At 41.6% G+C, this 22,936-nt stretch overlaps 1 protein-coding gene across 1 annotated transcript in view; it reads right to left on the reverse strand.

The window, feature by feature from the left end:
- LIG3 (DNA ligase 3) overlaps positions 1-15,644 on the reverse strand; it is a 36,062-nt gene extending 20,418 nt beyond the window's left edge. Inside the window, exons 1-12 of the mRNA XM_070946147.1 lie at positions 15,572-15,644; positions 13,950-14,452; positions 11,603-11,746; positions 9,128-9,328; positions 8,614-8,765; positions 7,328-7,494; positions 7,031-7,108; positions 5,445-5,607; positions 3,560-3,715; positions 2,533-2,664; positions 1,617-1,696; positions 941-1,028 (exon numbers count right to left, since the gene is read on the reverse strand). Of these exons, the coding sequence (XP_070802248.1) occupies positions 941-1,028; positions 1,617-1,696; positions 2,533-2,664; positions 3,560-3,715; positions 5,445-5,607; positions 7,031-7,108; positions 7,328-7,494; positions 8,614-8,765; positions 9,128-9,328; positions 11,603-11,746; positions 13,950-14,235 (1,647 nt within the window). The 5' untranslated portion in view covers positions 14,236-14,452; positions 15,572-15,644. The remainder of the gene's footprint in view (positions 1-940; positions 1,029-1,616; positions 1,697-2,532; positions 2,665-3,559; positions 3,716-5,444; positions 5,608-7,030; positions 7,109-7,327; positions 7,495-8,613; positions 8,766-9,127; positions 9,329-11,602; positions 11,747-13,949; positions 14,453-15,571) is intronic.
- Between the last annotated feature and the right edge of the window lie 7,292 nt (positions 15,645-22,936).

Raw genomic sequence — 22,936 nt, forward strand, 5'->3', positions numbered from 1 at the left:
CATATACATAGCAATAGCACTTAGACTTATATACCACATCATAGTGCTTTTACAGCTCTCTCTAAGCGGTTTACAGAGTCAGCATATTGCCCCCAACAATCTGGGTCCTCATTTTACCCACCTCGGAAGGATGGAAAGCTGAGTCAACCTTGAGCCTGGTGAGATTCGATCTGCCAAATTGCAGGCAGCCAGCAGTCAGCAGAAGTAGCCTGCAGTGCTGCACTCTAAACACTGCGCCACCACGGCTCAAAAGCCATAACTGGAAAGCAGTTTTGACTTCAGAAATATTCCCCCCCCCCAAAAAAAAAGATATAAAAAAAAGTATTAAAGACTATAAAGGAGCTTTGGTGGAGCAGCGGACTAAAGCGTTGTTAAATAGCACTTAGCTGCCAGCTGCCTGCAATTACTGCAAGTTCAAATCTCACCAGGCTCAAGGTTGACTCAGCCTTCCATCCTTCCGAGGTAGGTAAAATGAGGACCTGGATTGTGGGGGCAATAAGCTGACTTTGTATAAAAAAGAATACCGCTTAGGGGAGGCCAAAAGCCCTACTAAGCAGGTATATACAAAAGTATGAAGGCTATTGCTTAACGCATTGTAAGCCGTCCTGAGTCTCCGGAGAAGGGCGGCATATAAATTGAATCAATCAATCAATCAATCAATCAATCAATCAATCAATCAATCCTTGATAGATCCAGTACTGCACTCTAACCACTGCGCCTACATGTATATGTAACTTTTATGAATGAATGAATGAATGAATGGATGGATGGATGGATGGATGGATGGCATCAGGATAGGGAAAAGGACACAAACTTTTTTTTGAGACACAGAAAGTTAAGTACCCAATGGCTCACCCATGTATGGAAGATTCAAGAACTTCCCGCTGAACATTTTTAAGCTTCTCCAAGTCTCATTCTTGCCATCCAAAATGGTACCTACCGTGACATGCTTCATCTCTGAAAAGAGAATTCGATTGGGAATTTCCACCATGTTATCGTGGAGAAATTTGCGACGCTCGCGCAGAGGCCTAAAGGAAACAGAAAATGGGCAAATCACCAGAAGAAAAATGTGGCTGAGACAAAGTTCCTTTAATGATTCTAATGTCAAACAGATCCTGCACATATTTTGTTGAGCACTGTTCTACTTTGTGGAGAATCAGTTTAAACATAAGAGGGTGCGCGTAATCCAGCATAGATTTTCACAGAGCAGAGACCCACTCTCGGCAACCAAAAAGTGTAGACCACTTCTTTGCTCAGATCCAGGCCGATACAAGAAACAATGCTAGCTACAGAGGGCCCTTCTGGGCACATTTTACTGGAGAGGAGGATTAGCACTCATTATGCACCCACCTCAGTGGTGAAATCCAATTTTTTTTACTACCGGTTCTGTGGGTGTGCCTTGGTGGCCGTAGCTTGGTGGGCATGGCAGGGGAAGGATACTGCAAAATCTCCATTTTCACCCCATTCCAGGGGGAAGGATGTTGCAAAATCTCCATTCCCACCCCACTCTGGGGCCAGCCAGAGGTGATATGTGCTAGTTCTCCGAACTACTCAAAATTTCCGCTACTGGTTCTCCAGAACCTGTCAGAACCTGCTGGATTTCATCCCTGACCCACCTGTCCATCAAACTGACGTCATTGAAGTAGATGCAGTCAAAGACAAAAAGGCAAACATTGGCATCCTGGAAAGCAGCTTTCTGCAAAAGGGATAGCAAAAAAAGAAAAAAAAGAAAAAGAAAAAAAAAGCTGGAATTGACTGCATGATATCATTTTGTGAGCAGCAACAACCAAGGATACTTCGCTATTCTGGAGAAGGACAAAGTCTAAACTAGGGATAGATAACTTGTAGCCCTCCTGTGCACCCCTTTTCAGGTTATTTTTGTTTGCATTTTTATAAAAACAGTCACTGAATTGGGAAGAGAGAAAACCGATTTTCTCCCTTTAAAATATACCGCACCCCTACTCCCTGTGCTTTGAAACTATGATGCTGAAATCTGGCCTTTTTACCAGTTAGAAATCTCTAACTTTTAACCAAATAACTCCAGTTCTAGTATTACAAGGGGAAAAAACCCCCCCTCTGTCTACTTACTCTATACAATGTTTTCTAGAATAAATCTATAGTCTTTGCTAATTTGGGATAAGGAATTTTCTCTGAAGAAATATGTTGGGAGAAATCTGGGCTCCATTCCCTCCCCATCAGCTAAAAAGGGCTGTTACCTTTTCATTATTGCATTATTTCTGTTAAATACAGGCTGTTCACTCCCTGCTCTATAAAAGAAGTCTGCTATAAATTGTACCAATGGTTCTCAACCTGTGGCCCGTGGACCCCTAGGGAGGCCGCAATGCGGTCACATGGGGTTTGCAAAGGTGGAAGGAATATTATGATTTAAATTTTGGGTTAAGTCCTGGTGACCCGTGGCCATGGTCCGTGGCCACAAAAGGTATTTAAAGGGGGTCCATGGTGAAGAAAAGGTTAAGAACCACTGAATTACACCATCTCTTTGGCAATGGAAGAGACCTTCTTCTGAAGTACCTTATGCACTCCCAGCGTCCCAAAAGGCAGAGGCTTCCCTATCTTGGTATCAATCAGAAGAACCTCAGCGTCCAAGATCATACTATGTCCTCCTGGAAAGGCCTTGGGGATAAAGTCCTTGAAATGAGCCACCTGATGAAATGCAAGCAAGCAAATACGTTCGGTGAACTTTTCAGCCCATCTGCTGGCCCAAGAACTATCAACTGGCATTAAAAGCAGACAGAAAGATTTAGCTTGCCCAGTGCTTCTCAACCTCAGAGCTTAAAATGTGTGGACTTCAACTCCCAGAAGGACTAGATCAAACAGGACAAACCCATTGGTCGAGCAGTGGTTAAATGCAGTATTGTAGGCAGCTTCTGCCCACAGCCTGGAGTTCAATCCTGACAAAGCTCAGCTTCTATCCTTCTGAGGTCAGTAAAATGAGGACCCAGATTATTGCAGGCAAGATGCAAATAATGCTTTCATTGTGCCCAGAGTGTGCTGTAAAGCGCCAGGGGGCTGGTATATAGATCTTCATGCTATTGCTATAAAAATGCAGCTTTCCTTCCTTTTATCCCCACACTCTTTTTTTCTTTCTTTTGCAATCCTTGTTTTTATTTTATTATATTTTATTCGTCAGATTTTGATACTGCCCATCTCGCTCGTGGAGACGGTTTTTATTTTTGTTGCAAAAATAAAAAGGCCATATGGGAGACGACTGTAGTCTAAAAAGCAAGGTGAAACCAATGGTTAAAAAAAAAAAAAGGTTATGCACATTTATGTTAAGGGGAAAAAAATTACTGCCCACAATTAAACACAAAAGTGCCAAGGAAACTGTGAGGTCAACATTTCATTTGCAATACAATCAAATATACACTTAGAACTATTAGAACTCCTTGTTTTCCCTGACCAAACTACAAAGCACTACAGTTCCGGTACTACCGGATTTCACTGTGGCTGAGATTAAGATTAAACCAAACACTTGATGTCCACACAAGAGCTAGGAACCCACACTTTCCCCCAGAGGCAGCCCATCCACTCCACTAACCTTGTGAGGGAGAACAGGCTTCAGACTGCGGCTGAAATAGCAGAAATGATCTCCCTTTTTGTGCACTTGGACACGTTCTCCATCATACTTAATTTCTGCATACATGCCATTGGGACACTTTTTCATGGCATACTCAATCGATTTACAAGCTTCAGCCTTACAGAATAGGAAAGAGAAAGGAAAAAAAAATCCAGTTAGCTTATTAACAACCAGCTGCCTTCTGGCAAATTAGACATGATTCCATTCACAACAACATTTCAAAGTAAACATCTCTCAGATGTCCTGGACTAGAATTCCCTGACCAGCATGGTCATGGACTGGTGCATAAACAGGTTCTTGCTTGCATGGAAACCAGGCATATGCTAATGTTTCATAGCCTTGGCAACTTTTAAGTCATGTGTCCTTCAACTCCTAGCAACCTGGCTGGGGAATTCTGGGAGTTGAAGTCTACATGTCTTAAAACTTTCCAAGCTTGGAGGATAACCATGGCTCGAGTGGTTGGAATGCTAGGCAGGAGGTTAGCAAGCCCGTGTTTGAGACCAGAGAGCTGTCGTGTGGTGAGGTTAAGCTCTCATTCTTCACTTTAGCTCCTCTCGGGGTCATGAAAGGCACCCCAAACTGGATGTCCCCAGAGCAATGGTGATGTCACTGGCTAATCCTTTCAATCTTTATGCCATTGCATGCATGAAAGTCCCTCTAGAGAACTTTGAATTGATGTCTGAGAGGAGAATCAGATGCCAAAAAGGACAAAACAGTTCACATACGCAAACAAGGTCTTTTGGAGAATGCCAGGCTAAGACTACAGATAACTTAAGAGTAAGCAGTGCTAGGTAGACTGAATGACAAAGCAATACAAATGTTCAACAAGACTTTTGCTTTCTAGGAAACACATTCTGAGGAGCATCCACACTTTCCTATTTTTAGAACAGCAAGAAAATTAGCTTTGGCTTGACCATGGCCTAGAGCTGTATTATCAACAACGACAAACTCTTGAACATATATAGTTAAAGGACTATACAAGGATACTTCAATAGGGCAGACAAGATGACAAAAAAAAACCCATTGGAACTCTTGATTTTTTCCTTGTTTTGTTTTTTTCATACTGCAGATTTCATTGCATTCCATAGCTGCTTCATAAGTGCTGAGTGATGGATACAATTCAAGTAAATAAAAGAATAACACAAACATTAAGATATTCAGCTTGGACAATTGAGACTTAGGTTAAGTAATCACAAACTACATTGCATACTGGCAAATTTGACCTATCCCTCTCTCTCAGCCCAACTTAATTTACAAGGCGGATGTTGGGATAAAATCAGAGGACCTCTTATAGCCCCCCTGTGCCCCCCATTCTGCTCTCAGGAAAAAAAGGAAGACTATAAATAAATAAACAAATGCTTAAATTAAATGTATATTTTTCTAACAATAAAGACTGAACGTAACAGGATGACACAGACAGACAAAGAGGTTGTTCCATTGGAAAGCAGAGAAAATACCTTTGGAAGGAGAAATAATTAAAAAAAATTTAGATTGTGCAGAAATGAATAGATTGACTATGATGATTAAAGAAAGAGAAGATTCAGAATACTTTAAGATATGGAATCAACTCTAACCAACTATTGGTTAGAAAAGAGATACAAATAAGTAAATTAATAGTTATGTATAAAAATGCTATAATCAGAATTGTTGTAATTGATTGGATGAGAATGAAGACAGAAGAAATAACAAAAAGAAGAACGACTGGAGACAACACCAAGATGTCACATGGAAGGAATGTTTGTTTAAAAAATAAAAAACTTTTAATTAAAAAAAAAAGAGGTTGTTCCAGAGCCTGCGGCTGCAACTGAGAAAAACCACATCTCTGCAGACCCCAGCTGTTCCTTACCAGCATGGGCTGAACCGGGGTCATCAGGGCTGCCTGGACACTAAGAATTTTCTTCATGCCTGGCTGAGATTCTTGCTGGTTCTTCAGCACTCGCTCCACCACATCATGGAGGTTACGGGATGCTTTGAAAGCATCATAAGCATTGGGGTCCAATGCATCAAGTCTGGGTAGGAAAAGAGCAGGATGATGATTATTTTTAGAAAGGGGTGAGTGTGGGTATAGCTCAGTGGTGAAATTCTACCAGTTCGCACCGGTTTGGGCGAACTGATAGTAAAAAAAGCTACCGGTATTTCCGACAATCAGCTGTACTGCGCAATTTATATTTGCTAGAAAGCAGGAAAGCCTTGGTGGCGCAGCGGACTAAAGTGCTGTTAAATAGCACTTAGCTGCCAGCTGCCTGCAATTACTGCGAGTTCAAATCTCACCAGGCTCAAGGTTGACTCAGCCTTCCATCCTTTCGAGGTAGGTAAAATGAGGACCCGGTTTGTGGGGGCAATAAGCTGACTTTCTATATAAAAGAACACCGCTTGGGGGGGCCCCGAAAGCCCTACGAAGCAGGTAAATACAAAAGTATGAAGGCTATTGCTTAACACATTGTAAGCCGCCCTGAGTCTCCAGAGAAGGGCGGCATATAAATCGAACCAATAAATAAATAAATAAATAAATAAATAAATAAATAACGCAGCACAGCTGTTCCCCCCCTTGCTGTTCTATTTACCTTCAAACAGCTTTTTCTGTGCAAAGCGCGCGTTTGATGAGCACTGCACATGCATGCAGCATGCATCTGGCACACACCACACGTCTGGCACGCACTGCGCATGCGCGGGCAACAAACCAGTGGCGACAGGCGGAGGAGTTCACCACTGGTATAGCTGGAAAAGGATTGGGGAACCTCAAGGTCAAGTCCATCCCCGCCCATGGAAACTCATAAAGTGACCTTGGGCCAGTAATTTTCTTCCTATCCCAAAGGGATGCTATTGTGGGGAGAAAAAATAGGAGGACTTGCTGTATGGGCTTAGGAGGAAGGGCAGGATCTGAATCTAAAGAACAGCTATACCAACAAACTTAAAGACAATGACTGCTTCTAGTTTCAACCAGTTTGGTGAAGACAAATTTCTCCAAGTTGCATCTCTCTAAATATATTGAATTTACTTTCCAGTTATTAGCGATGTTGACAAGGGCTGATGGGGAGTTTAGTTGAACAGCCTCTGGAAATGTTATTAAGGTGAATGTTTAGTTGGAGTGACAGTTTATGGTAGAGCAACGGAATCTTTATGAGAGGGACTACTTGAGTGAGAGCCATCCCCTCAAGGCACCTTCAAGTCACCCCGTTTTAGTACCCTTGTCCTTTAAAGAAAAGTAATAATCACTCTTTTAATAACAAAAGCTTTGCATGGTCACCATGGAGTCTGGGAAGTCGCTGGACCATACCTGAAAGGAACTTTTCTTCCATAGTGACTGACAATTGGAGTTCAAGGGGTCTTGGAACTAATTAGTAGATATAATTATCTCATCTCCTTACTAATACCGCTAACATGTTCTGCTTTTAGATTTCTGACATTCTCCTCAACATGATCTCAGCTTACACGTGCTTTGCGCCAGCATTCATTTTCAAGTCGTGTTTAATCAGTCGAATGATGCACTTCAGGTCATTAGCGGTGCACCTGAAAATAAAGAGGGATACAAATGCAAAAATGCCTAAGTGAACACACAGCTAAGAAGCTGGGCCTCTAGTTTTCTGTATCTTTGGTGTATCTTTATGCTACCACCCCAAATAGGACTTCCCTGCAGGGAATAGGAGCAGAACCTGCTAGGCTTTGGAAGCATTAAGCAATCTGGCCCCCAACCCCACTTCAAAATTCATAAACATTTCTTTTTTCTACCTCGATGCAACTTCTTGCAGTAGATTCTGCTGCTCCTCTTCTTTGGAAAGTTTGGATAGCTGCGTCAATAACTCATCTACTTCCTGGATTGTCAAAAGGCTCTTGGCAGCCGGAGGGCAAGACCTGCTTGGCTCAAAGAAGATCCGCACCGTTTCCGAAACGTCACCCTGATTTAAGATACAAAAGGAAACAGCTACTAAGGGCAGAGGAGTGTTTGGCTTGTACCTGTAATCAATTGCAATTATAAATGACAATTAATTTAAATTAATTGCAATCAGAAAAGCCTTAGGAATCTTTTGACATCAGCCCATCAAAGTGCAAACTAATAGGGAAGTTCAACCTGTGATCTGCAACCTGTGATCTATATAAATTGCCAGTAAATTGTACTTATAGGTAGTTCTTGACTTACTATTTTGCCGAAAACCATGTTTTCTTCTGGTTTCTGGCAAAAACTGTCCCATAGGAAATATTGGGTTTGCGTTAACAACTACAGCATTTCCCTAACAATGATTGCAAAAAAAGGTGGTAAACTTGGATCTGGTCAGGTGACTCACTTCTTGACCGTCAAGACTTATGAACTTATGTTTAAAGATAAATCAGCCAAATGTTGGAAATGTCACCAGTTACCAGGCTCATATTACCATATGTGGTGGACATGCCCTGAAGCAAAGAACTATTGGAATAAAATTAAGCTATGGTTGGAGGAAATGATACAACGACATATCGATTTTAAACCAGAACTGTTCCGATTTGGTATCTTACCAAAGAAAATCAGTAAAGAAAATATATACCTGATTGTATATGTAATAACAGCGACAAGGATTGTTTATGCACAAAACTGGAAAGCAGAGAATATACCATCGGAGGGAGAAGTAATTAAAAAAAAATTAGATTGTGCAGAAATGAATAGATTAACTATGATGATAAAAGAAAGAGAAAACTCAGAATATTTTAAGAAATGGAATCAATTTTATTACTGGTTAGAAAAAAGATATAAGTTTTAAACGAGTTTGAAAAAAAATGTTGTAACTAGAATATTATATTAGCTAAAATTTCTGTAATGGATTAGGTGAGTACAAAGATAGAGGAGATAAGAGTAGAAAAGAAATTTTTTGGAGATAACACCGAAATATCACATGGAAGAAATGATGTGTTAAATGTTTGTTTGCCTTAAAAACTTTTTTTAAAAAAAGATTTATGAACATGTGGTGCTCAACCTCTTAGGGAAAGAGGTATGCTGTGTAGAGGGATACTGTCCACTAAAAATCTGACTCCTTTCTGCTCACCTTTTCAAGGTCTCGGACCATGTCTTCCTGGCTGCAGCTGAATATCCTACTGAAGAGCTTCACGATCTGCTTGTCATTCAAGTTGTAAACACTTTTAATGACTCCAGGCAAGAGTAGCTTGATGGTTAGGTAGAGATCACCTCGAAAGCCATCTGGAAGAGGTACAGATGTTTGCAATAGATCAGCAAAAACAGGGTTACTGTTTTTCAGACCGGCAGCTGACTTAGCCTCCACCACCTCTGCTCTAGGCTGCATTAGATGAGAAGAATAACGCTAACCATTAAGGATAATGGACACCTCCCTCCCCAAGTCACCGTCTGCTTAGGTGCTCTTGTGCCTTTTTTAGCATTGTGCTATTTCAGTGCTTTTATCAATGAGATGCTGCCACTCTTGTCCTAATTATAATTATATGTACACACAATAAATTGGCATTAAATTATAATAAATATTATGTTTATCCCAGATTTGTTTCTACCCAGAACCACCAGTAAAAACAAAGAGAAAGAAATTGTACCTCCACTGGTTCCCTTCTGTAAGAAGTTCTGAATTATCTGAGTTTTTACATTATAACTGGATTCGTCAGCCACCATTGCACACAGCTTTCTGAATTCCCGCAGCAAACAGTCTTTGTGTTTTGGATCACTCTTCTCAGTGGACAGACTGGGCTTGTGAGAAGAGCCAGAGCTGGCTGTTTCTTCAGAAGTGCCCGACTTTGCTGAACAGACAAAGAGTTTGAGGGCAAACAGAAATGTCCTAATTTTATTCATCTACTATTTCCATATGTTTATTTTATACGTAATTGATCAACTCAAGGCAGCAAAACATACCTAATTTTCTTCCTCTTATTTTTCCCACAATAACAACAATTTGTCAGGTTGGTAAAGGTTCCCCCGCACATGCATGCTAGTTGTTTCCGGCTTTAGGAGTGGTGCTCATCTCTGTTTCTAAACCGAAGAGCCAGCGCTATCCGAAGACGTTTCTGTGGTCATGTGGCCGGCATGACTAAATGCCAAAGGTGCACGGAGCGCTGTTACCTTCCCACCAAAATGGTCCCTATTTTTCTACTTGTATTTTTTACGTGCTTTCGAACTGCTAGGTTGGCAGAAGGTCGGCAGTTCAGTGGTTTGAAGCCCTAGTGCCATGTAATGGAGTGAGTTCCCGTTACTTGTCCCAGCTTCTGCCAACCTAGCAGTTCGAAAGCACATCAGGTGGGTTAGGCTGACAGAAATCGACTCACTTCAAATGACTCAGTTGGGTTTCATACTTAACGGAGGCCTAGAATTCACAATCTCCTGATTTCTAGGCCAACAGCTTAACCGCTGCACCCAATTGGCTCTCTTAATGCTTGTAGGATGACACTCCTATATGCCACACATCTGATAAAATAATTAGATGAACAAGAATAGAAGTAAGGTTTATCAAAACTATGTGCTAGAAGGAAAGATGGAACGGCAGAGATTGACTGTTGCATTTCATCCAGAAGAGAAAATTCATTTGATTTTAACTTTCTCTTTTGGCAGAGAGCATAGAATAGGAAGCTAAACTTTTTGGAGGAAAAAGAGAAGAGGCTGTTGCTTTCACCTCAAAGGGCTGATTCTAATTTTATACATATCTGCAAACATATTTGTTGACAATGAAGACCCACATTCTTACTAGTTCAAAGACCCATTAGAAATTACAAAAGGCTCCACCCTAATCTTTAAAGAGATGAATGCATTTTCAGTGGTAACAGTTCAGTTGCTGAAATTCTGGTAAATCTATCCAGTTCAATAGATGTTGCTAAAAAAAAACACATCCTCTGGTGCTGGAAAAAGGATTTATTTTCAGTTTGAGGCAGTTTCCGAGAATCTGACTCTGGCTCTTTGCCCTCCTGCTGCATTCAAGCAAAGTCAAATTGTGTGTATGCTAATGGAGGCTCCCACCTTTTTTAAACAGAAGTCAAGAGGGAGCAGCTAGCTGGCCACAATAAAAATGGCTGGGATGCTGTCAAGGATGGCCACTCTTTAGCAAACTGAAATAGCCCTCAGTCTGCAGACCAAACAGTCACTAGATCACTAGGGAAGCAAGGATCTGTGGTTAGTGCAAGCATGGTTGAGCATTTCATGAGAGCATAACACAGGTGATCCTTTACTTACAACAGTTCATTTAGTGACCGTTCAAAGTTACAACGGCACTGAAAAAAGTGACTTATGACCATTTTTCACACTTATGACCATTGCAGCATCCCCATGGTCATGTGATTTACATTCAGATGCTTAACAATTGGCTCCTATTTATGACAACTGCAGTGTCCCATGGTCATGCGGTCCCCTTTTGCGACCTTCTGTCAAGCAGAGTGAATGGGGAAGCCACATTCACTTAACAACCGTGTTATTCATTTAACAACTGCAATGATTCATTGAACAAAAATGGCAAGAAAAGCCATAGGGCAAAGAGGGCAAAACTCACTTAATAAATTCCTCACTTAGCAACATAAATTCTGGGCTCAATTGTGGTCGTGTAGTTTAAAAAAAAACAAAAACTTCTGAGAGCAGAGATACATTTTGCCTTTTGATTACAATTCTAAACACAGAATTGTAACACCTTAATTTTCACTCTCCAATCTCATCCTGAACTTTGGGACAAGAATGGCCTTTACTTTTCCCAACTTCATAAAGTTTGTATGCTTGCAGGACACACTGTGCCTAGTTATCATGAGCAGGTACCATTTGTTTTATCTTGCCCAGTAGTTTTTCAACCAGAGCCAGTGGCTTTCTTAATACCAAACATGCCTCTGAATTTCAATTAGATATCATTTCTAGTTAGCATTAATTGAAATTTGAAACAGTTGTGCTTCATCTACTTCCTTCTTCAGAAATTAAAAACTGGTAATAAGTTGCTGAACCTAGCAGGGACATAGCTTATTATTATTATTTTTGCTTGCACTGCTACCTTAAGTCAAAATGAAACGTCAGCAATATGCTGCAAGAAAGTAAAAGTTCTCACCAACCTGTAAAACCTGAAAATTTCCGTGGTGAAGGATTTGAAGAAACCAGAGGCGTTTTCTTGGGTGATGTTATTTGTCCACTAGGAGAAATCTTTGCCTGGACAACAGCTTTTTTCTTTGGGGTGTTTGCAGGTTTGGAAGAAAGGTCTGTGAACAGAGAGGGGATTATTCGTTATTCTGTGTCCTGAACAATACAGATCCGGGATGGCGAACCTATGGCATGTGTGCCACAGCTGGAACGCAGAGCCCTCTCTACGGGCACACGAGCTGTTGCCCAGCTCAGCTCCACCAGGCATGCGCCTCCTGCCGGCCACCTGATTTTTGGGATGCATGTGTGGGGGGCGCATGTGGGAGATGTGCGCACATGCGTGGGGGCCAGGGGGGAGCGTGCGGGGTGGTGGTGTGTCTCCCCCCGGTCCGTTTTTGGGCACAGGAGGCTGCAGGGAGGCTTACTAGGCCCAAAATGGGGGGCCTGCTGGTGGTGTCACGCGTGCATGCATGGGGGGGTGCACGGGGGAGTGTGTGTGCGGGTCACTGCACATACATGGGGGGGCACATTGCATTATGGGTGTTGGCACACTCACGTGCTGTCTCGCATGTGCGTGCTTTCAGCACACAATGAGAAAAAGGTTAGCCATTACTGATATAGATGTTTGAAAGTTCTAACAGTTACCCACTTCTTTTTTCAAGGCTAAAGATGCTCTTTTATCAGGCAGTTTTCAAACTTCTGATAATTCACATTGCCCTTTTCCAAAACTGTCCTATTGTGTAGTTTAACAGAATTAGTCATACAATTTGACTCAAAATGTCCAGAATTTATTCTATATTTCCACTGAGAACATGCAAGTAGATACTCAGGAAACTTCACTTTATTTGGAACTATCCAACCTTCAATATGTTTAGTCTTAGGACATTAATAAAAGTTTACAGCAGGGGTGTCAAACTCGTGGCCAACGGGCCGGATGCGTCACGCACTGGCCACCCCCACCCCCAATTTAACCGGGGGGGGGAAGTCACAATATGTCATGTGATGATGTGACGCCACAAGTTTGACACCCCTGGTCTACAGTACTACAAGATAAATTTGAGACAAATTTGTTACTTAGCAGCAAATGTCTATTGGCAAAAGTAATAGAAGATCAGTTCATATTTTTGGAATCAAACTTTGGGATACTGTTATATTGATTGAATGTAAATATACACCCAATTTAACAAAACATTTGCTAAGAATGGTGACCACAATTGCACCCCCTTCCTAATTTAATCCGGTGAAATATTTATATGCTATCCTTTGGCAAAACTGTTTTAAGATAGCGTGTATTTATTTTTAAAAAAACTCCAAATGCATATTTCCCCCTCAATAACTTTTCAGTAATTTATCCTAACCCTAGTTATCATTTAACTATCTCATTTTATAATCTTGCTTTGACAGAGAGACAATTAAGCTTGGTATAAACAATGTCCTACCAGGTAGAAATGTTGTGAGAGCAACACAATGTTTGAAATACTATCCATCTTCCATATACTACTTATACTACTCTCATGTCTGTAACCTTTAACTGGGCAAAACAGTGCATCTTAGAGCAAAACTTTTTCAGCCAAGGTACTTCAAATGGGTTAATTTACAAAATACATCCAAAATCTGGGACCTGTGAGTCCTGGGGAATTGAAATTTGGCAAATTTTATAAAATAATGACTCACAATTTACTATAAAACATTTTATAATATAAAATGTCATAAAGCATTTTCTGTGGTGAACTGCTGATGTTTGACTGTGGTATACAGTTCAACATGGGCTACTTTCAAGGCAAATACATCTCTGAATATCCCTGAATTTTAAAGAACTTTTTTAGCACATTAACAGGGGTCTCCAACCTTGGCAACTTTACGACTTGTGGAATACTGGGAGTTTACCACAAGCCGTAAAGTTGTCAAGGTTGGAGACCCTTCCATTAGAAGATCTGCCACTGTTGAACACATTGAAGAATCTGATAAGGAAATATTTTTGAAACGATGATCCAATAGGTTGTCTAGTAATTTATACAAATGTCACCAACACTCCTGACAGTACCTTGTCAGTCTTTAATCTCAAAAATAAATGCATAATAAAGAGGCCAGATCTAATTAGTATTTGCTTGGGAAATCAATAGAAAATTCCAGACTTTTCCTAGACTGGAAAGTAAAAAAAAAAAAAAATCACGCATGAAAGCAAAGAAAAATCACTTCCATATTATTACAATAAATAAAAAGCAATATGGATTTCATTCAATCACCAGGAAGGGAGGTCAACTCAAAGAGATTTTTTTATAATTGCAACTACCACTACAATTTCCGTGATGCCCATCTCACCTGAGATGTGCTGATTAATCATTTCCTTTTCAGCCTCCTGCAGTTCCTCCCAGCCTTCCAGGTCTGTGATATCTTCAATCTTCTTCGTCGTGGCCCGAGCTCTTTCCAGTTTCTCAAATATGCACTTGACATGATACCACTCCTTCATGTCCCCACCGGATTCAGTGAAGGGATTGGGCACCACTTTCCCAATGCGCACCATCCCTTTGAGAATCTTCTCTTTGCACTTTTTGCAGCCAGCAGTGCCTCGCTTGGCGTAGTCCACACAGTACCGCTGTTCTGCCATCTCAGAGGCAGCGCAGAAGGATGTCAGACGGCAAACATGCAAAGCTGCTGGAAGGCGAAAGCTGGAGATGCCAGATTGGTGGTACCGGAGGCCAGTCAAAGGCAAGGCGCCCTTATTCAGGAAGCTGAGAACACCGGTCTGACGGTGAGGTGTCTTCTTCGGCAGCCAGGCCAATTTTTCACTTCTGCTATGGCTCCTGGCTGCTTTCAGAAAAGCTCTGAGAGAAAGAAGCATGTAATTCCCTTTGTTGAATCTGATGCTGTGAAAAAGAAATTATTATTATTATTATGCTTTGGCTGCAAAGTCAGCCAAATGTTTAGACTGGATTTGGCATTTTATCCATTTATCAATTCCTTCTCAAGAACCCGGGATAGCGAGGTGTTGTTGAATTATTATTAGGGGGAGACAATGGTTACTGCAAGTCAACCACAGAGAGAAGAGCTGCACCGGTCAGTTGCAAGAGGACTAAAGGGTCCCCAACCCCTAAGACCATGTGTTCAAGGAGAGGGGACAGGTAAATAACCCAAATAGACCCCCCCCTTAAACATTAGGGGATTAAAGTCCTTAGAGGGTAACATCCAGTTTAGAGGAGGAGAGCCAGGAGCTGCCCCACCTGCGACTTACAACAATTTGTTTAGTGACTGTTCACCTGACTAAGTGACTCAGTGGCTAAGACACTGAGCTTATCGATCAAAAAGGTCGGCAATTCGGTGGTTTGAATCCCTAGTACAGGTCTCCTGCATGAGCAGGGGGTTGGACTAGATGACCTCCAAGGTCCCTTCCAACTCTGTTACTGTTACAACAGCGCTGAAAAACGTGGCTTATGACTGCTTTTCACGATTACGACCTTTGCCGTATCTCCGCGATCAAAATTCAGACGCCTGGCAACCGGTTGCATATTTACGACGGTTGCAGCACCCTGGGGTCACATCTTGCGACCTTCTGACAAACAAAGTCAACGGGGAAGCCAGATTCACTTAACAACCAGGTTACTAACTTATCCAACTGCAGCGACTCACTTAACAACCGGGGCAAGGAAGGACGTAAAATGGGGCAAAGCTCACTTAACCCATGTCTCACTTAGCAACAGAAATCTGGGGCTCCATTGTGGTCGCAAGTCGAGGACTACCTCTACTGGCAATATTATTACCCTATTAAAGGGGGCGTCGCAGACCATCCTCGCGCGCCCATCAATCATTTTTTCCCCTGATTCCCCCCTCCGGGACGTCTGTTCTCCCCACTCTAGATCTGGGTTCGCCTCTCACCAGGGTCTCGCAGCTCGCTGGGAGAAGGCAAAAAGGAAAAGGGAGACGAGGGAGAAAAGCAGCCCCCTTACCCGAAGAGAGAGCCAGCATGAACGGGAACAAAAGCCGCTCGGCTTCCCCAATTGCGCCCGCGGCAGCTTTGATTCTCACGTGGCCTGGGCCTGAAAGGAGAAGGAAGGGGCGGAGCAAACGATTAAGAGGCGTGTCGACCAGACGCCTCCGAAGCGTGAGAGGGACGTAGCCACGCCCCCATCGTGTTCGCCTTTCCCCCGCCCACCTTTTTCTTGGACCATTCAGCGGAGATGGCGACGGCGGCGGCCTCTTTCGATCCAGGCCACGCCTTCCGCGTGCGAATAAAAAAAAACCAAAAACGCTCGGCGGTATGACGTCACCACCCTTCTCGCGCGCCTGCTCAGTGATCTCAGACTGTTGTCATCTATTTAGTAAACTGTGGTTAAGCGAGTCGTAGGCTAGTGTAACCATGTGTCAAATGAGCCAGTTTATTTCAGTTCGGCTTCTTCTTAGTACGTATGTTTAGCAATGTAGTCTTCATTTACTTTACGCTCCGCATTATTTATTAATCAATCAATCGATCATGCGGTTAATGGTATTTTAACTTGTTTTAAATAAATACGAGGTTTTGTTTTCAGCTGTGTTTCAGTCCATGCGAAGAACGACTCTTTACAACAAGAATAAAGGCACCCATTTGCACGTATTGGAGAATGCATCATTTCTTTGCAGCCATGAGCCAATTTTTGACAGAGCAAATGAAGGAAGATGTGGAGAAGTTTTTTTCATCTGGGTCTGTATCTCACCAGGCATGTTATTAATGGAACGAATCTCTGGCAATAAAATTTTCCTCTCTCTCTCTCTCTCCCTCCAAGAAATAGCTTGGGAAAAAGAGAGGCTTTTCTGTTCCATGTATTTTTTTAAAAAATGTAAATATAATGAACATCTGTTAGCATTCACCGATAACTAACTGAATATTTGCAGTCAAGACCATTACAGTACGAATATTTTTCTTTTTAATGGAAACTTCTGCCACTTAATTACATTGCACAGTACTCTTTTAGCACTCTGTGTATGCTCAAGAGCATATCCTGTAACAAGTGTACCCTGTAACAATTTCCAAGAGGAGGAGAGCATGTTGAGGAGACATTGTTCTGAATAAATACCCAGAGTTCATCTTCTGTCAGAGATAGAAATGACACATATTTTGGAATAAATATAGTATTGATACCATATTTATACCCTGGTATAAACTTATACCCTGGTATAAATAATGGTATTTCTTGAGGTTCAGCTGCAGCTTGGTAAGGAAAGTTGCATATTTACATTTTTTACATGTACACATACCCACAACACCTTAAAAAGCATTGTGAGTTTTAAATTATATATTAAAAGAGAATGCATTGTCATAATTATGTCCCACCCATCCACATGTACACTATGTTAATGAAGAACATTGCTTTTGTGAGTTACAGGTAGTCCTTGACTTAACGACTATTTGTTTAGTGACCATTCGAACTTACAGTGGCACTGAAAAAAGTGGCATATGATCAGCTTTCACACATACGACTGTTACAGCATCCCCATGGTGACATCAGAGGTGGGTTTCAGCAGGTTCTGACCAGTTCTGGAGAACCGGTAGTGGAAATTTTGAGTAGTTTGGAGAACCGGTAGTAAAAATTCTGACTAGCCCCGCCCCCATCTATTCTCTGCCTCCCAAGTCCCAGCTGATCGGGAGGAAATAGGGATTTTGCAGTAACCTTCCCCTGGAGTGGGATGGGAATGGAGATTTTACAGTATCCTTACCCTGTCACGCCCACAAAGACATGCCCACCAAGCCACACCCACAGAACCGGTAGTAAAAAATTTTGAAACCCGCCACTAGGTCACATGGTCAAAATTCAGATATTTGGCAATTGGCATTTATTTATGACAGTTGCACTGTCTCAGTTCATGTGATTACCATTTGTAAACTTTCCAGCCAGCTTCTGACAAGCAAAGTCAGTGGGAGAAGCCAGATTCATTCAACGATCCCATGATTCACTTAACAACTGCAGTGATTTGCTTCACAATTGTGGCAAAAAGGTCGTGAAATGGGGCAAAATTCACTTAGCAACTGCCTTGCACAGCAACATAAATTTTGGGGTCAATTATGGTAAATGGGGGCTAACTGTAGTTTGCAGTATTTATATCTCAACACTAAGAGTTGTCTTAGTGAGATGGTTGGCATAGAAGTTTAATAAATATAATAGCATGAACTGTGTTATGGTTATTTGTAAGCACTAAATAGATATCTTGCAGCTTTTTCTAATTTCCCTTCAGAGTAGAAATATTTTAAAGGTTTGTTGTTTAGCAGTAAACACCCAGAGGTATGTTTAAATGTTTATATAATAAACATGTGGACAGAAATTAAAGGACTTTGGACGATCACGGGAGGAAAAATGCAGGCTGATGAAGTACGGTAACTAAGATTAATTAGCAACATGAACACAAAATTGGTCCTTAATCATTTGAGGGAGAGGGAAGGGCTGCCTTTGGTAAGGCAAAAGTTAGAATGGACACAGCTTGATCCTATATACTGCAATGGTGGGATTCAAAATTTTTTACTACTGGTTCTGTGGGCGTGGCTTGGTGGGCAGGGCATGACTTGGTGGGTGTGGCTTGATGGGCATGGCAGGGGAAGGATACTGTAAAATCTCCATTCCCTCCCCACTCCAGGGGAAGGTTACTGCAAAATCCCCATTTCTTTCCGATCAGCTGGGACTCAGGAGGCAGAGAATAGATGGGGGCGGGGCTAATCAGAGGTGGTATTTACTGGTTCTCCGAACTACTCAAAATTTCCGCTACCGGTTCTCCGGAACTGGTCAGAACCTGTTGAATACCACCTCTGATATATTGGTGTGGTTGAAATTTTCTTTCTGCGATAGGGTGGGGACAGACGGGGGTTTTTTTCTCTTCGTTTTTAAAGCTTAAGCCCATCAGGTTTTGTGTATCTCACCTCAAAATGGGAAACAGCTCTGCCAATTTCAGCCCTTCTGAGGATAGGACTTGAGGCTATACAAGACGTCGTGCAAATTGCCCCCCCTGTGTCTCCCCAGGACAATTTGCTTCTTACATAATTGATCACAAAATATTATTTTATCCCTTTTTATCCTCTTTGACTTCCTTTCTTGGATTAGTATGTAGACTGTGCACCATCTTGGCCAAGGAAAGGAATGTGGGAAGTGATGAATTATTAACCAATAAAACACTTTGATGTTGCTGTGTGGAAATGTTGTTGGGTGTTCTGTAATCTGGTGCTATCCAGATCTTTTGCAGTATAACCCCAAGCGAGGATGAGTAATGTCTAGGATTCTGATAGCTTTAATTGAAAAGCTCTCTATGGTAGTATTCATATATCATGCAGTTGAAAAAGCTCAATTTAGTTTATGTAGTTTAAAGCACAGGTCCCCAACCCCCAGTCCACGGCTTGCTTCTGGGAACTGGTACGAGCAAGCAGTGCGTGAGTGCAAGTGTGCAAAGCTGCATTTGCACAAGCGGCATGCGTGTATTGTTAGGAAATGGTCTTTGCCTAACTAGTTGGCCAGGAAATATATAAGCCAACATTGTATGTTTGTAATATGAAATTGTATTATGTAGCTTTTAAGAACATTGCTGAGTCATTCTGCATGCTAATTGGATGAGCTCTGTAGCCAATGTATTTAAGGAGAGCTAAATTGTGGTTAGTGTTGACACTACACCATATTTTTACCTGCTACTATGCTGTAACTATTTTTGATCTCTCTAAATGGTCATTGTTTGATCATGCTGAATCTTTGCCCCCCACAGAGAGGGCTCGCAATCTGGGTGTCCTCCTGGACGCACGGCTGTCTTTAGAAGAGCATATGACGGCCGTGGCCAGGGGGGCCTTTTATCAGATTCGCCTGATCCGCCAGTTGCAGCCCTTTCTGGACCGGGACGCCTTGCGCACGGTCACTCATGCCCTTGTCACCTCCCGGCTGGACTATTGTAATGCTCTCTACATGGGGCTCCCCTTGAAGAGCACTCGGAGGCTCCAACTGGTCCAGAATGCGGCCGCGCGGGTGGTTATGGGCGCAACTCGTTGTGCCCGCGTGACACCCCTCCTGCGTGAGCTGCACTGGCTCCCAGTGGTCTTCCGGGTGCGATTCAAGGTGTTGGTTACCACCTTTAAAGCGCTCCATGGCATAGGACCCGGGTACCTTCGAGACCGTCTTCTGCCACCAATAGCCTCCCACCGACCAGTCCGCTCCCACAGAGAGGGTCTCCTCAGGGTGCCATCAGCCAAGTTATGTCGGCTGGCGACGCCCAGGGGGAGGGCCTTCTCTGTGGGAGCCCCAGCCCTGTGGAATGAACTGCCCCCGGAAATACGTAAGATCTCCAACCTCCGGGTGTTTCGCTGCGCATTGAAGACCCTGTTGTTCCGCCAGGCCGGGCTATCAACATAATAATTTTAAATTGGGGTATTTTAAATTTTTGGGGTTTTAAATCGGCCAAATCTATTTAATTATTTTAATTTTTAATCATTGTTGTGTCTTGTGTTTTTAAATTGGCTGTACACCGCCCTGAGTCCTATAGTATAGAAATAAAATTATTATTATTATTATTATTATTATTATTATTATTATTATTATTATTATTATTATTATTATTGTTGTTGTTGTTGTTGTTGTTTATTTATTACTGTTTCCTGATATTTATTGAACTGTTTTTAATATTGTTCCTGAATATCCCTTGTATTTTTCTACAAACTGGTAAGGTTTTCTACAACCTTGTATTTTTCTACAAACTGGTAAGGAGATTTTATATCCCTGGATTGATTTTATATTGCACTTTATATGGCTAAGACTTGGATTGTTAAAGGACTATGATTTCACTTTACCCTCAAAGTAAAATACTATAAAACCAGTTTGTCTGCATGTTATTCACAATTACTCTCAAAATCGTTTCCATGGGTAAAAAACTTCTGATGGTACTCTGCTTTATGAACCATGACTCTGGTGGTGACACAACAATATCCTTAACATGTATGCTAAACCATCCCCTCTTCCCATTTCCTGCCACCAGTCCGCAGAGCCAGATAGGTTGGGAACCGCTGGTTTAAAGCACAGGTATTCTTTCATGGAGATGATTAGAAAAAAAGCTCATTGTACAATCTATTTAATTTCTGAAGGTAATGTATAGGAGACATTGATACTCTGTTAGGTAAGGTCTCTGTTAATTTGAGAGCAATATTCATAGATATATTAAGAGCATCTGCAGGACAGAATAAAGCTAGATAAACTAAATTGAATCTTGATTATTATTTAAATTTATTAGCCACCCAATTTCAGTGATTAGTAGCAATAGCACTTAGACTTATATACTGCTTCACAGTGCTTTTTAGTCCTCTCTAAGCAGTTTACAGAGTCAGCATATTGCCCCCAACAATCTGGGTCGTCACTTTACCTACCTTGGAAGGCTGAGTCAATCTTGAGCCTGATGAGATTCGATCTGCCAAAGTGCTGGCAGCTGGTGATCAGCAGTAGTAGCCTGCAGTACTGCACTCTAACCACTGTGCCACCGTGGTTCTAGTAGACCTATTTTTCATATCATGAGCAAAATAACTATGTTGGATTAACATGTGGGATACGAAATGGATACGATACAGAGTTTTCCTCTCAGCAATGGCTATATATTACATTCATTTTTAGAATATTTTAGAAGAAAACCTCCTATACTACCACCTCTTACAATACTAGACAACACAGTATCAACAGTAGAGTCCTTCAAGTTTCTAGGTTCTATCATATCTCAACACTTAAAATGGACACTGTTGTAGCACGGGAATAACGAGAGGCACAAGCAGGCTAGTGACAACAGCTCTTTAATTCAGGGTGAGACTTCAGCAAAGGAACACAGGCAATAGCCCTCTTTATATACTTTTCAGGGGCAACCATTAACCAATCACAATTCACAGGGCATTTGAATTTCCCCGCACAAAATAGATACATACATAACAGACACCTAACATCAAAAACATCATCAAAAAAGCTCAACAAAGAATGTTCTTTTTGCACAAACTCAGAAAGCTCAAACTGCCCAAAGATTGATTGCTGGTTCAGTTCTACAGAGGAATTATTGAGTCTGTCATCTGCACCTCCATAACTGTCTCATTTGGCTCTGAAACCAAACAAGACAAACACAGACTTCAACGGATAATTAGAACTGCAGAAAAAAATAATTGCTACCAACAACCTGCCTTCCATTGAGGATCTGTATAGTGCACGAGTCAAAAAGAGGGCTGTGAAAATATCTATAGACCCCTCACATCCTGATCATAAATTATTTCAACTTCTACCCTCAAACCGACGCTACAGGTCACTGTACACCAAAACAAGTAGACACAAGGACAGTTTTTTCCCGAATGCCATCACTCTGCTTAACAACTAATTCCCACAACACTGTCAAATAATTTACTAAGATTGTATTACTATTATTCTTCTCTTCCTTACTAGTATCTATTTCTTCCCACTTATTACTATAACCATGTGACTTGTATCTTTCAATTATATTGTTTTTATTTGTTTCCTAGTATGATTTGATAGCTTATTAGTAACCTTGACTATCACTAAGTGTTGTATCTTTTTATTCTTGATGAATGTATTTTATTCTCCTTATGTACACTGAGAGCATATACACCTAAGACAAATTCCTTGTGTGTCCAATCACACTTGGCCAATAAAGAATTCTGTTCTATTCTATTTTCAGTAGTGTGAAGTTTATATTTCCACATATTGTGTGAATCTTGAAACAAGTTAAAGGCTTTTCCTCGCACTCCTGGTGATGTGTTTTCATCTAATCTTCAAAGTGGGAGGAAAAGATGCCAATTGGAAATTCACTGCCCTGTATCTGGCTTGCAACAAGCAGAGACAATCAAGAAGCCAGTATAAAAATTTCAAGTTGCAGTCATGTGATGTCTTGAAATGTCTTTGAATATTTGTATAGTCATGTGATGTCTTGCTTAATATCCCACAGCGATTTGCTTAATGACTCCAGCAGAAGTGAGGTGGTTCTATAAGTCCATTGTGATCACATGCTATTTTGCTTACGGCAGGGGTGGGCAACTGTGGCCCTTTTACAACCTGTGGACTTCAACTCCCAGAATTCCTGAGACAGCCAAGCTGGCTCAGGAATTCTGGGAGTTGAAGTCCATAGGTTGTAAAAGGGCCACAGTTGCCCATCCCTGGCTTAGGGGGCTGTGGTGACTTGCTTAACAAATGAATGGGAAGTGATGCCATAAGTCTGTCATGTTCATGTGATTTCCCACTTAACAACTGTGGTCACTAAGTGAGGACTACCTTTAAAGGCTGAGGAGGTATCTGGCTATTGCAGTACTGTAGCCATCTCTCTCTGCCCACATGCAGAAT

This window comes from Pituophis catenifer, unplaced genomic scaffold (genome assembly GCF_029215685.1).
Source record: "Pituophis catenifer annectens isolate HBS135680 unplaced genomic scaffold, rPitCat1.0.hap2 SCAF_1, whole genome shotgun sequence".
Taxonomy (NCBI): Eukaryota; Metazoa; Chordata; class Lepidosauria; order Squamata; family Colubridae; genus Pituophis; species Pituophis catenifer.